At 39.0% G+C, this 15,403-nt stretch overlaps 1 protein-coding gene across 2 annotated transcripts in view; it reads left to right on the forward strand.

Annotated features, from left to right (window-relative positions):
* LOC144934591 (activin receptor type-2B-like) overlaps nt 1-15,403 on the forward strand; it is a 44,913-nt gene that overhangs the window by 12,171 nt on the left and 17,339 nt on the right. Inside the window, exons 3-6 of one of the 2 annotated variants that reach the window (XM_078860563.1) lie at nt 3,649-3,761; nt 7,570-7,724; nt 12,221-12,364; nt 13,120-13,263. In XM_078860563.1, coding sequence (XP_078716689.1) covers nt 3,649-3,761; nt 7,570-7,724; nt 12,221-12,364; nt 13,120-13,263 — 556 coding nt within the window. The remainder of the gene's footprint in view (nt 1-3,648; nt 3,762-7,569; nt 7,725-12,220; nt 12,365-13,119; nt 13,264-15,403) is intronic. The other variant, XM_078860564.1, reaches the window with a different exon arrangement.

Genomic DNA, 15,403 nt, shown 5'->3' on the forward strand with positions numbered 1-15,403 from the left:
TCAGCGCGAGTGTGTTTTCAGCTCGACTAAACAATTTTTGTATTTTACCAGGTATGGCCCACAGATGTATAGCTCTTTTTCAGAAGCGACCTGGTCACAAAAACGATAGCTCAACGAAGTGGCTTGTGTGGAAATGTATAGCAGCCAAATAGTCTTAAACGCGTCTTTCTAAATGGGGAGGGAAACCCCGGAGGACCTGGAAAATATTCCAAGCTCCAAAATATACAGCCGTCAAGGGTCGGGATCGAACTCACGACTTCTATACCAGGCGAGGTAGTTAACATCTTGCCGCAGTTTGCTACAAGTTCTGGGTTTTTAATCGGTAAAGCCACCCTGGTTAATACTGCGAGTATATTAATCATAAAATATACACTGTCTACTTCGCTTTGGACGTTAACGATCCTGTGACATTGACCAAAGAGGAATATGTTATTGTTTGCCGGTGTCATGCTCCATATTTGTTAAGTTTTAAAAATGACTAGCAAATTGCTTAATTGGGAAACTGAAAGCAGACGTCGTCCCCCCTACTGCGCTATCTTAGCAGATTCAGTGAGGCTCTCCTGGGTAAGCAGGTGGTAATAATAAACAATAATGTAGGCAGTTGAAATATTAATAAGAGTCCAATTACTGAACTGGATAGTTGTACTGTGCATTGTGTGCACGTGCGAGAAGCCTGGTTGTGTGGTGTTACACACAAGTGACGCGTGCCTTGGAGGAGTAGGTCACTGCTTTCAGCAGACTGATTACTATTTAATAACAAATCGGTGCTCGATTACGTTAGTTGGTTAAACACTCCAAATAATGCTGTTTATCCTTAGAAGAAATTTGTTTTTTACTGTGTGAAGTAAGTTAAATTAAAGGTAACCAATCAGGAACCATCAGTTTTATTGATCTTTGAGCCCAATTATGTATTTTGTTAGAATTGATCACTATAATCGGTCTTTTAGTATTTTGCAAACATGTGGGTGTGTTTAAATTACACTTGTTGTTAGTCACAGCCTTGCACGTGTTGATCACCCAATGCCCATTATACACAGTTCGCATGAATAAAAACAAATGGAGTCTGCAGTCTATTGACCATTTAATCGATTTCCTCGATGTATTTGGAAATTGAAAACCATCTTCATTAGTGACCTGTGTTAACTCTGGTTTAGCAAGTGTAGTCGATTAAAGCCAAGGTGCACACGGTATTCCCAGTACAAACTGAAGTGCTCTGAGCTGTTCTGGCAAATCTGGGTTCATATGACGAAAGTCACATGAAAATCAACATGGCCAAAAAAAATTTCATCAGAGTTTGTTATGACACTGGTTCAGAGTGCTCAACATTTCCACTATGTTTCTTTCACCACCTATTTTGGCAGTTAAGCTTACAATTCACATTAATCAAGGTGTTTTTATATCCCTAAAGCTAACTTATGTCGTTGTACTCTTCACTGTACGTAGTACACGATAAAACTAGTCTCGGGCTTTCATATATTTTTATAATAAATACAAGATGTTCTTATTGGGTGACTTTCATCATTTGTGTTGTCTTTGTCACGTGCCGCATTCCGTTATTAATGTGAGTTGCATACAAAACTATCATTGCTTCAGCGTTTGTATTCGTTGTGATATGAATTTTAAAAAACTTGAGCCAGCACATGGGCTGAATTGTGGTGGAGATCACAGCAATAGTGCATTGGCCTTTCAGGGATTGCATCAACAAACCATTTTACCTCTTACATATTTAATGCTATGCTTTATTAACACAACCAGATTATTTCCTGGCAGTCATTGCAGCAAAATGTCTTGTTTCATTTCAACTCTCTGTGACCTGGGTGGTGTGCGCTTTGGTTTCATGTTTAAGTAAAGCAATTGAGAAACATCATACTGTTTTATACACCGATGGTGTTGAATATTAGCATTACATTTATACACGCACATACATTATTTGACAGCACACATTCATTATTACAATTGAGAACGTTGCATAACTCTGCATATAACATACGTTATGACAAAAGCATCAAATTTTGCAATGTTCATTCCACCATGTCATGGGTGGACTCGTGAGGTCTTTGAATGTTTTAGTTTCATCCCATTTGCCACCCAAACATCCTGCACTACCTAGCTAATTTTGAACAATTGCATTCGTATCTTGATTAATCTGGTTAACAAATACTTGCGTGTAGCGGCAAAACATGGCCAGAGCAATCTTCGTGCATGTACAGGCTGTTTTCTGAAAACCATTGCAAAAGTCCATTGGCGACAATAAGCTGTGTAAGCGAATAATTATCATTAACCACGCACCATAACTAAATGGGATACATGAGTGGTGGTGTAGGATTTGGCTTAGAACAGCGCAGCTATGGTGGCTGTTACAATGCACGCCTACATGTTTCATACTCGCTCTCTTTGCCTTACTTGCACCAGCCAGCTTGTCATGGGTTCCCGTTCTGTATCTGCTTTGTCTGGTTTTGTTGGTTGAATCCCATGTGGTGTTGGGGATCAAAGGTCAGTGCATGGGGAGTGCAGGGATATTCATGGTGGATCTAAAACATGTAATGGTACCTTGAGAGGAAAGACGTTCATTGTGCCTCATTATCTCGCTGCACAAGTTATGTTGACTTTCACCTGAGTAAATTTTTACATAAAATACCTCCAGAGCATTAATATTTTATCATTACAAGTTTGTTTCCGTGATTCATTTATAGCATATATTTCATCCATAACTTCGCATTGCACATTATTTCCTGAGTTATAATTTGTTTTTGGCCTCTTCACAGCCCATTTCATAAAAACATTGAATTATAATAGAGCCCCTATTATGATTGAAAGCAACAAATTTTGATTTATTCGTTTTATAGACCTTGTACATATTTGAATATTTTGTAGGAACACGCCAATGCACTATTTGTTGAGGGCATGTAAGGAATGTTGCTGGCAATGTACTATTTTTGCCAACGTTCCCAAATGCTATTCTGTAGTAAGAAAAAACCCTAGAAGTCAAATGTTAATTGATAGGCATATCCTCAAACTCTCATCCTCAACCTTTGCCATGAAAAATGTATATGGTGGGATTTCTTTTGTTTGCCGAGTACAATGTTATTCATGCCGTCGTAGATACTTTACGTTTTTGTACGTCGTTGTTTATGGTTAGACGACACACAATTAGATAACACTACTATTTAAAGTCTTAGACAGCTAAATCATACGTTTAGGCACCCACCATTGTGCACTTGCACGTTCAATGGAGGAGGCGCAAAACCGCTTTTTGTTCCCTTGCACTGAACTTGCAGAGCTGTGAAATGTTCTGTTGTCGCAAGATGCACATTTTCCTGTCAGAACTAATTATCCAGCTGCGATTTATTCACAGTTGACACGTTCAAGCCACGACACGAGTCTGCATTGTCTAGACAGATTTAATAATAAACATGTGTGTGCAATAAAGTGGATTGTATATTGAACTCGTAGTTAATCTTCTTTAATGCTAAAAAAACATATGTTTATCAGTAAATAAGAAGCATTACCTGTGCTGTAACAATGAACTTGGTTTACATTTAATAAAATGCCTCCGCTTGTACAGTACAATGTCATTAAATCATTTTTACAGCCAGTTGCATCTTGTTGACGTTTAGTGTTGTTTCTTCCCCCCCTCCCACCCATCAGAGGGGATTGCATAGAGACGAAGGAAAATCCCCCTGTTTATTTCTGCTGCTGTGAAGGCAACTTCTGCAACAAGAAGTTGAATCATGTTCCGGTTGCACCTCCGGACGCAGAAGGTACGACATCACATTTATCTCACAATGGTTTTATTCACCCAAATTAATTTGTGTGGCAAGGCGCTGCAGTTAGCAACATTTGTACCTCACGGCAAGAAGGGCCTGCGTTAGGTTCAAAACTCGGGTGCCTTTCTGTGTGTAGTTTGTACTTTTTTTGCCCCTGTTTTGGGTGGAGGGGTTTTCTGGTTTTTGCATGTAAATCTACTGTGTAAATGTGATTAGCATGTCAATGTAAGCTCGCAGCGTGCCATCACATCGACGACTGCATGTAAACGTAAACTTTATACCATAGAACTCGTATTTCCGACCATCACCACCTAGCCAGTGAACTGGAGCACGGTACACCAAGCTGTCAAGAGGCATGGATATTCAGACTACACAATCTGTAAAGCTATCAACCCAATTGTGGGGAGAACCATCTGAGGACCCAATCAAAACCATCACCTTGCCATACATAGCAGGGGTCACCAAAAAGATTTCCAAAATCGTGAGCAAACACAAGATCCAGGTCTGATTCAACACAGTACATATAATTCGTGATTTTATCCCATCTGTGAAGGATGCGATCCCCGACATGCAATACCCCGGTGTCTACAAACTAAGCTGTGTCTGCAGCAGCAGTTACATTGGGGAAAACTAAACGACATGTCTCGGACCAGGTCCGTGAACATAAGGCAGATCTGAAACACGGTAGGACCAATACCTCAGCCGTGGCTGATCATTATTTTAACGCTGTGGGCACACGAAATAGATTTTGCCAAGACTAAGGCACTCTGCAAACCCACTGGCTATCAGCAAAGATTCGTTCATGAAGCCATCCAGATGTATAAACACAGACACAATTTAAACCGAGAAGATGGGTACAAACTGAGCAATCATTGGAAGGACATTATGAACCAGTTTAGGTCATAACTGGTGGTGATGTTCCCTTCCTACCTGCCTATGTTAGCAGTTATTTGCGACTCTGAGTTAAATTCACTAACACAGCCGCCGTCGTTTGCTTGCTCCGATGTGGCTGTGGTTCTTTCCGAGCTTTTTCCTATTTTACATGCAGTCCTCGATATGACGGCGGGTTGTGAGCTGACATTGACATGCTAAGCACATTTACACAGTACATTTACATGCACATTTATCCGATCTTACATTTACATGCAGTCCTCAATGTGACGGCTCGCTGCGAGCTTACATTGATTGATATGCTAATCACATTTACACAGTTTATTTACATGCAAATTTCTCTGATCTTACGTTTACATGCAGTCCTCGATGTGACGGCTCGCTGCAAGCTTACATTGATTAACATGCTAATCACATTTACACAGAACATTTACATGCAAAGTTCTCACTTCAATATCACTAGCCCCCCCCTACTTCTTTTCTGACTCTGGGGCTACGCCCATCTCTAACCTTTAAAAGCAGCCGGCATCAGCAGCTTCCCTCTTTCTTCCGCCTGATGACGATTGCTTGCTTTGCGATCGAAACGGCGTGATATTTTTATTTCTATCTACGTGACTTTACCGAAAGACCCAAAGAATATAAAAACATCCAAAGTTGAAGTTTATCTGCAAATTTCTCAATGGGAATTACACATCAGCATTGAGCCCGATTGCTAAAACTTGGCAGGACCCTCCTGAAAAGTAGTCTTTGAGATTCAGTGAGGCTTTTATGGGTAAACAAGCATAGTAATACATTATTTATAAACCATTTAACGAGTTTGTTTGGTGCATATAGATAGCAGAGGTGTGGGTGGAATTAGGTGGCCAGGTGGTGGTCAGAACCCCTGCTATGGAATCACTTATAAAGTCAGTGCTTTGTTTTCCAGTCAGCAGCAGTGGCTCAAAGAAAATGCCGAAGCATTTTCCCTCTGTACTGCTCCATTATTATTTATATAATAATTGACAATTGGACTTTGATGTCATATCCTGAAATCGTGGATTTCAAATATTATTTATGTTGTAAATCGGTGATAACTGTCTCTGATGTAGAAAAAAGTATCACGAAATTAAATTATATAACTGCAGTCATCAAGTTCGTGCAGAATTGTTTTGCAGATTTTGTGTGACTTGCAAAGCCATGGAAAATCACAATTCTTTCAGTTGCGTGAGTTTCAAATTCATTGTGGGCAAAATTGGCAAATCTGGCAGGCGTTACAGGTAAATGTTTGTTTTCTTCGCCAAAGTTTCAAATCACAATTGGTGAATGGTGGTTTTGCACGAGGCCAATTCACTTATCCCGTGCATCGTGGTCCTTGGAATGCCTTCCTTATAAAGAGGTGCCCGCTTATTTATAGCTGTTGTTTGCCTTTACAACTCAGCCGTAGCTTTTACAAAACCCATAACGGTGATCCAAATTAAGATAATTTAATGCGAAATAAAGTAAAGTCGAGACATTTTTATGGAAGTGACCCTGCAAACTGCAGCTTAATAAACAGCTTAATAAATAGCTGTAGAAGCCAATTGCATAATGCATGTGTTATAAGCTGTGCATTAAATGTTATTCAAGAAATATTGCCTGTATTACAGTGTAGATTTGATGTTGCCTATGATGTTAACTCTTATGTGTTTGCTGTATGGGAATGGGAGGATAGTGTACAATTCAGTGCAGACACATGTGCCCTCTTAATATAGAGTATACATTCAAACAAATGCAAACACTGGCACACATAATTTATTGCTATTGTGTTTATTTTTTTTGTCCATCGCTTTCATTTCAGTTGACGAGCCACCACTTTAGCTGAGGATGTGTTGTTTTCACATTAATAATAGCATTTTACAATGGTAAGCAAACCATAGCCTGCCATCCATATAGGTCCAAAATGTACATTATTCCATCTCTTGCGGTCAGCACACAATGAAGAAATGGATTGGGGCAGTAGCAGTGATCTTGACACTATTTTCTACTATGCACAAGTAAAATGTCTCAAGATTAAATTGTGCAAATCTTTACTTATTAATTAAATTACAATCTGCAATTTGAATATTAAGCTGATGTTTTCTCAGGATATATAACAGACCTTCTGATAACATATGTCCATCAGATGGAAACCTCTGAAGCAGCTGCATAGGGATAGACTTGTAATTTCACTAGAAAACTAGCATTTTGTAGTTAATGAAATATTTTGTGACTAGTTTCATCACAGAAAGGCAGTGCTGTTTGCTTCTTGTATGTAACTCCGAAGAAATATTTCAAGAGTGTTTGGAATTGATCTTATTAAAAAGGAAGCCGCATTCTTGGAAAAATGAAAAAGGGCCAGAGGAAAATGTTAGTTGATAAGAAACACACTTTCCTGATTAATAATACATAATATTCGAGCTTTTAACTGAAACCGAACCCATTTCTTTAAAATAAGATCACATTATTATATAATGCAGTATATTTTGAGGTTTAATGCACAATCTACAGAGTAAATACAGTTGTGGTGTGGTTTTGAATGTATCTTATGCCATTTATCAATTATAAAATCTATATTTTCATTGTGAGATGGCATTTTATGATGTTTAAATCAACTTCGCTGTCTGCCATTTTGCATTATTTATGTCGCAATGATGTGCGACATTAGGGATGGTAAAGGAAGCACTGGATTTGCAATCCACAAACATCTGGTTTCACATCCCTAATCACACAACTAACTCTCGCATCAAATCTCTTTTAGCCACCATAGAGAAGCCCAACGCTTGTGGTGAGCAGCATGCCAGGACACATTCCAAACGCCCACAATAAGGAGGAGCTCTCCATTTCCGTCATTCACAATTGCTCGAGCTCTTCTCGGTACTCTTTTAACCCCCCCCTGCACCTGCACGTGCCGCAGCAGGTCGCGTGTGGGTCGACAATCGGTCGAGCACAATGAACACGGCCCTCTACTCGCTCGTGCCCGTGCTGGCTGTGGGCCTCGCTGCCATTCTCCTCGTGTGGATGTACCACCAGCGCAAGGCTCCGTACGCTCACGTGGAAGCACCGTCCGAGGTACGTCCATCTCCACTCTCCTGCCTGCACCGTAGCGGTTGGTTTCACTGGTGTGTGTTCTATGCGGGGTTTGACTGAGCCCTCGGTCCTTCATCATCACTCAATAATAAGTATAACCCGTAAAAACAAAGTTTTTCACTATAAATCCTTTATATGCGTGGCGGCTAGAGTCCTCTCGTCCTCTGGCTTGAGATGGCTGCCACCTATGGGTCAGATGATTGCATTGCACCATTAAGCAATTGGTAATTAAATATAATATTTTTGTCCTAAAAAGTGTCAAATTTTGGACATTTTTTTTCACGAACATTAATTGTCACGCACAACGAGTCTGTGTGGAAAATGTCAGCTCGATTGGATCACGGGAAGTGGTTTAAAAAACGACCGAAAGATTTGCACGGTCCTAAGCAAGCAAGCGAACTTAATATAAAGGATTTAAAAATAATCATTCTTCCACGAAATTGTGGAAGTTTCCACCACCGGCTCGTGGATAGCAAACTGAGACGAGAGATGCGTTACGTTGGTCATTTGAGCAGCGACACACTTTGAGATGCACTTTTATTAGGCTTGTAATAATTATTATCCCATTGATTTGATGAATTGTTACTTTTGAGACATGATAACATTCAAGGATATTTGGCTTCTGTACTGTCCCATTTGTATTGTTTTATGTTTCTCTTTTTTATATTTTAGTCTCTATTATCCTTAATGAAAAATTTGAACTTTCATAAATAAATAATTGATTCTCAGGCATTATTGATGCTTGTATTGTGAGTGTAAGGGTATATAATAATCAATTACATGCCTTAATGTGTTTATATTTCTATGAATCTCAGATGCCCAAACAACAGAGTAGATTTTGGAAAAAAGTTACCAAATAATAACAGAACCAATGTAATCATATCCCAACATATCACAGTTATATTCATCCACATTTGAACTTAACAATGTAAAACAAGCATTAAAATACGAGGTATAACCATCTTTGTTATGGTTCATGGTTGATATTTGGGTTAGGCAATGTAATTATTTGACCATATGTATGTATACACAGCCAATCAAATGAAATTGTCACGTGTAAAAGCATTTCACGCTCCAAATTCTTATCGTTTCAGCTCACTGGTAAACGCAATGCTCACAACCAAATTTGGTAATTATAAAACAATGTTTCATTTGAGACTAAGTGAAACATCATCAGAACAAGATCCAGAAAGTCAGAATAACACTCTAGGAAGTCAGAATGTGGAGGATCTTAACGACGCACATTTTGTCAGATCGTTACATGACCTAGCCCAAAAATAAATTATTAGTGGTAACACTGGCTCTTAAATTAGTGGGATTGTTACTTTCATAATGTCTGCTGATAATGCTATGGTGCTTGTCTAATTCTCAGGCACGGTAGTAATTTCTCTTTCTGGAAAGTAGGACTGTAACCCTGTGAAATACGGTTGCTCAGTCAAGTATGCTGTTGAAAGTGACAGATTCTGCATGGGCCACCTTTTTTCGGCTCCTTTGTGACCCATTATAATACACTTGATGCCCTCTAGTGGATTACATAATTATAGTGTATCGTGCAGAAAATGAAACCTCGAGACATTTTAAACTGTATAACAATGCAGTTTGTGCAATTGAGGACCTTTTAGATTCACCTCTTAAATATAAAAAAAACACAAAACGGCTATCTTCCTATCTGAGAAATCGCCCCCAATCATTTGCAGCGTTAGGCATTTCAGAGTTTTTCAAGAATAATCCGCGTATGCGTGAACATTTTGTATGTATGTCCACATATACAATCCTTTTGTCATTCCAATGCTGGATGAGGGCCTTTCCACCTGTGCAAGTCACTGAGGTTATTTAACCATAAACAGCATTATGGTCAGTGTGGGTTGGTGAAGGTGGGACGAATATTTGTGGAATCACAAGTAGAGTACAACATTTGCTTTTGCTGCACTGCCCTCTATTGCCCACTACATAGTTTCACAGCTCTATGATAACCTATTTTTCATGGTGGCCACCTGCCCAAGCACTATCCAGGCTCAGCTTCGATTAGCTTCCGAGATCTGTGAAGATTGGGTGCATTCCAGGTGATTTGATCAAGGGCAAAATGTTGTACATTTCCTTGCAAAGATATGCATTTAGTCAAGCGCTCTACATGTTGTATTACAGGTACTTTGTGAGACCGAATAAAAGCTGTGAATGTTTATTGGAGGAAAACAGTCCAAAGAATTTGCCATCTTAATTGTTATACATTGCAGTGGGTGGCAGCACAGAGCTTTGTGACTGTCTTAATAATAATATTATTTGTTAACCTCAGTAATCACGATTGATCCTCTATATATGGGTCACATATATAGCCCACAGAGAGTATCTTACAAGTGTGTGAGTTAAATCCCTTTAAGCGGGGTAAAGCAATGTTCTTGATGTCCTTATCACCACAGACATCAACATCAGGTGCAATATCGGGCACGCGATGATAATGTGGCCCAGTCTGTAGTCCTGGCGAGGTCCTGCCCGGTGTACAACTCCTCCAGGAGCTCACAGACCAATAGATGATGACCTCATGTAGGAGACATGGAAAGGAGAAAAAAGCCTATCCAAATTAAAAAGTAGTAAAACTAAACTAAAACTATTTTTTTATTTTAACACGTGAGGCCCACTGAGCGATAAAGCTCTTTTTCAGAAACGACTTGGCCACAAATGATAGCTCAACAAAGTGGCCTATTATGTGGAAATGTTATAGCAGCCAAATACTCTAAATGCATGTTTCTAAATATGGAGGGAAGACCTGGAGAACAATCCACGGAGAAAAATCCACACGACCACTGGTAGAAGAAGCAAACTCCAAAATTTACAGATGTCGGGTTGGAATAGAACCCACAACCTTCTGCATGCCAGGCGAAGGCGTTAACATCTTGCCATCACGGTGCCCCTAATGTAGCATAATTAGCCAAAATAAAAAAAGTGGACCATTCATATTTATTGATAAAATGTGTTGGTTGGGATTTGAAAAGCAATCTGCAGTTATTGTACCAAGTAACGAAGCAAATCAGCTTTATTAGTATATGAAATTCAAAGGAACCAGACGCATGTACAGTTAACAACTGACACAATAACAATAACAGCTGTTGGGAGATTGTGACAGATGGGTTGTAGTTATTGACACTGCCAGGCAGTCATTGGGACATTGCGTCACACGAGTATTTTTAATGCAGACATAGTGGGGACAGCGTTCGGTCTGTTTATAACGGTTTCTCCTATTACCGTATAACACTGGGTTAATGAAGTCCAGCCGTGTAAAACTGAGTGCAATAAATAGGTCATGATAGCAATTTAGTGGAATATGTGACTACATGTGGACTGTCTGGACATAGCTTCATATTTTGCAATGAATAATTTACAGAGTGATGCTTGTAACAATGCAGTTAGTGTAAAGTTACGGTCTTTCGAGGTCTCATTAGATGATATGACTGGTCCTAATTGCAGAAGTAAAATTTTCCAGTTTAATTTAGTAATAACCATATGTAATTCGGTGTTCTAATTTCAGCTTTAGAAAAAAACATACAAACCACATTTGTGACCTTGATAAAAAAAATATACAAATCATGTAAACCAATTTGTATGCATGTCATTGTAAATTACTTTTGTTTATGCTTACAGGGCCCACAACTCCAGTGCAATGTTCAATTGTGGTGTAATCCAAGCAAGTAACATAGCTATTTTAAACCAGTGATGAGGGAGTAACATGAATGCCGCACTGATTGCTAGCCAGACGTGGGTCTAGGTCTTTTCATTGTAATTACTGCCTCTAAATCGCATCACTGCTACTGTGCATGCGTTTCTGATTAAAATAATGTACTTGGTCACACTGGGTGTAGAAACCACTTAATCCAAGCTTGCTCATTTGTAAAATCAGTGATATTTCATCATTGTTCAGAGCATGAAAGGCCAACAACTCTGGTCCTGTATTCTAGAAGCATTGACTTCATTTTCTAGTCAATGCAATTGATAGCCTAACAAGTTGTTCTCTTAGCCATTGTGTATGTCTGCTGAGCAGAGTTGGTGGATAGCATGTGCAGATGTAAAAAAATATATATACACATCACAACCTCTTGTTTTTTTACATGTGGCCAATGTGTGCAAATGGGTTGTGCCTCTGAGAAGGGCCCTTTTGCCGAGAGTATGTGTCGGCAACCAATTTAAGAAGAAGAGCCTTTGTTTTCGAATTTGGAAAAAAACCTCAATATTTAAAGAGTCGCAATGCATGTGAATACGAGAGACGGTGGTACTTAATAAATAACGTCACAAAGCGATCCTTATAAAGAGCTGCATGCAACTCCGGAGCCACGGGTTGCTAACCCTTGGCCTCGAGTGACTCTCGCACCATTTGCACAACTGACCACACTGACCGAGGTGTACTTGGACAGTCGTCGGTGCTGTTGTGTGGGCAGCATTCCTTACTTGTTCTATTGTTCTGCTGCTGCTGCTCTCAATGCAAAAAGGAGGCCCAGCGGCTGGCATCACTGCCACCCCCTGAACTGAAGCCGGTGCAGCTGCTGGAGGTGAAGGCGGTGGGGCGCTATGGCTCGGTGTGGAAGGCTCAGCTCTTCAGCGACTACGTGGCCGTCAAAGTGTTCACTCCTAAGGTGTTCGAGATAGCACTCCAAAGATATGCGCATCACATTAATTTGTCTGGCTTCAGAGTATAAGTTGAATTCTGTAATGGTTTTCGGATACATGTATTTTTCCTTGCACGTGATAAATACTGAAAATGCATAGGCTTGTGCAACAACTTCGGACACTTCATAATGTCATAATTTCCATTATTAGTTACTGTTACATTTGTCAGATGTTAAAAGCCTGTTTTTTTTTCTCATTAATCAAACATTTTTATCGTAGATTTATTTTGGATAACAATTAGCAACATGTTTCTTGTTTTAACATTACCTGGTCATTACACTAAAGCATGTGGCGCTTATTTTCATGCCGTTGTTACCATTTGCCTTATACGTTGTTAGGTAACTTAAAACGTTCTACATTTATCGTGAAACTTTATTCATTTTGTAGGCCATATGTGTAGCATATGATCATCAATTATATTTAAAGCTGAAATTGTATTTTGTCTGCAGGGAGGTATATCCATTAGATCGCACCAGCAAAACTCCCTTTATTTATATTATGCCGCCAGGAACATTTCTGACAAAACCAATCTTCACCATTGTCCAATTAGAAGAAAGAAAAAACTAATCTTGTTAAAACTGAATGTCACACTAGTCATAACATTTTATTAATTGCATTTATGTTGGGTTTTTTTCCGTCGTCCAGTACAGTGCGAAAAAGAAATAACGCAGTGAAGCCCTTTTAAGCGTAAATGCCATGTTGGCGGGTGTGCTTGTGACAGGACTTGCGCTCGTGGGAAAAGGAGGTTGACATTTACAGCTCGCCAGGGATCAAGCACGACAACCTGCTTCAGTTCATCGCCGCTGAGCAGCGAGTCAGCGGGCTGGACGTGGAGTATTGGATCATCACAGCTTTCCACGAGAAGGTACAGAGTTGCACTTCAACCTGTTTTACAATTAACAGTTTTTCCTTCTTCATATGACAAAAAACTGGAGGTGTAGTCAAACACGGAATTAGGTGGCCTTTGTCTCCATTTGTGGCATTGATGTATTATCATACATTCTACATTCTCACTGGGTTGGCCAGTATCTCCACTTTTCTTGACTTCACAAATTGCCACTCATTGTTTTCACCAATAATGGGCAGGGAACACTGGACGGTGAGACCTTTCCATCCGGAGGAACAGGGAGAAGATCTTTGTGGTGAATTGAGCTGATGACTTTGGAATGTATTATTTGCCATAATTTAGTATGAGCAAATGGGGACAAAGAAAAAAGTGGGTAAAAAAGCAAAAGAAGAAGATGTACACTGACCATCTGAACTCTGAATTGGCCATAGTTTGCACCCCTGGCGGTATTCCCACGAGCACCACCAACCTTGCTGGTGGGAGTACATGAGCTGGACCTTGTACAGCACTGTAATTTATATTTACTACAAATATAACTGGTATTTATTTGCTATTAGCTTTTACTGTGATGTTCATGGGTTTATGGCAAGAAAAGTACAAGTTTTTATTGCATTTTGCTCACCTTCTGAAGTTTTATGTTTCACACAAATATCTGTTTTGTGCATTATGATGTTAATTAGGTAATCACTTTTCACAAGATTTGGTGTGTTTCAAACTGAAATCTATTGCGTGTTATTAAAGCAACTGGATTTGTACAACCTCTGCTATGTAAGTTTGTATTTGTCATCAGGAAGGATTAGAACAAGGACATATCTTCAATATGTCCTTACAAATAAAATATTTCATCTAACCATTAAAATTCATATTCCGTCACTCTTCATATACACAAGAATATTGTAGTGGTATAAACAAAGATAATGTAATCTTAAGAGACTAACCATTTAGTCTAATTGGTAAGCCAAAGTGGCTTATTTTGGATTACTGATGTGCCATAAACATTTGTGCAGCTGATTGATTTTCTTATATTGATTCCTTCTAGCGTCACTGCACTTAATATCAAACGAACATTTTTGCAATTGGTTCTTATTATAAAATGTTCTCATAAAAAATGTGATTATAACATTTTTTTTTAATGTCTGTCATTTTAAAAAGAATGCATAAATACATGATTAATTTATATGTGCGTAAACTACACATTTTTTTGTGCGGTGCAATATTGCAATGGGTTTGACATTTGGAGTTTTTTTTTCTGCATAAATCGAGGTATAGTGTTGCTTTAGTCTACGAGGCAGTATCCAATTAAATTTGAAAAGAAATCTTCCCTTCAGTCAAGATGCACAAGAAGGCAAGGGTTGGATGAGTTCTGTGTGTGTCTAACTCGTAGCACATGTTTGAATAGAAATGTAGCAATACATCTTATTAACGGATTCCCCTTGGCAGTGTAATACGAGTGTCGGAATCGAAGGCTTTCTGTTGCGGTTCACATGGCTTCTTTTAACTGTTAGTGGAGAATAAGCTTGGGCATATTCGCTTTACATCAAAAGGCCTTTGTTTCCTTGCTAGATTAAAACCCCGAGGGCTGTAATAGCAGTGTATGACAGTGTTCCATTGGTTAAGAGCCACATTGGTTAATATTTAAAGTTACTGTTTGTAATTGTCTTTTTTTATATTCCACATATTTCCACATCACTTAAATTAATGGTATTGTTTTAACCACTTGTGAAGAACAGAGCAGTCTAAATTAAGCCTGGGTGTATGTTGCATTTATTCCACCCAGCTTTTGATCATCACCTAACATTAAACAAGTTCAGGTTAAAGTTTTGTGCATCAGAATGCATGTATTTATGTTGTCGATATGTGTTTACTTATGGTCCTAATTTATTTACCATTACATCAGTATAATTCTAGATTTGAAGCTTTCGTGACTGCAAGGATTCATATTCTTAGGTTTTTTTCGGTAAAGTCACGTAGGTAAAAAATTAATAAAATAAAAATAAAATAAAAATCACGACGTTTCGGAGGCAACACAAGCTTCTGTCTTCAGGTGGAACCGTCACAGCCACGACAGCTGTATCAAGTAAATGAGAGATTAAAAGAGCTACCACACCATTATATATACGGAGTGGTAGCTCTTGTAATCTCTCATTTGCTTGATACA

This window comes from Lampetra fluviatilis, chromosome 10, assembly GCF_964198595.1.
Source record: "Lampetra fluviatilis chromosome 10, kcLamFluv1.1, whole genome shotgun sequence".
Classification (NCBI taxonomy): Eukaryota; Metazoa; Chordata; class Hyperoartia; order Petromyzontiformes; family Petromyzontidae; genus Lampetra; species Lampetra fluviatilis.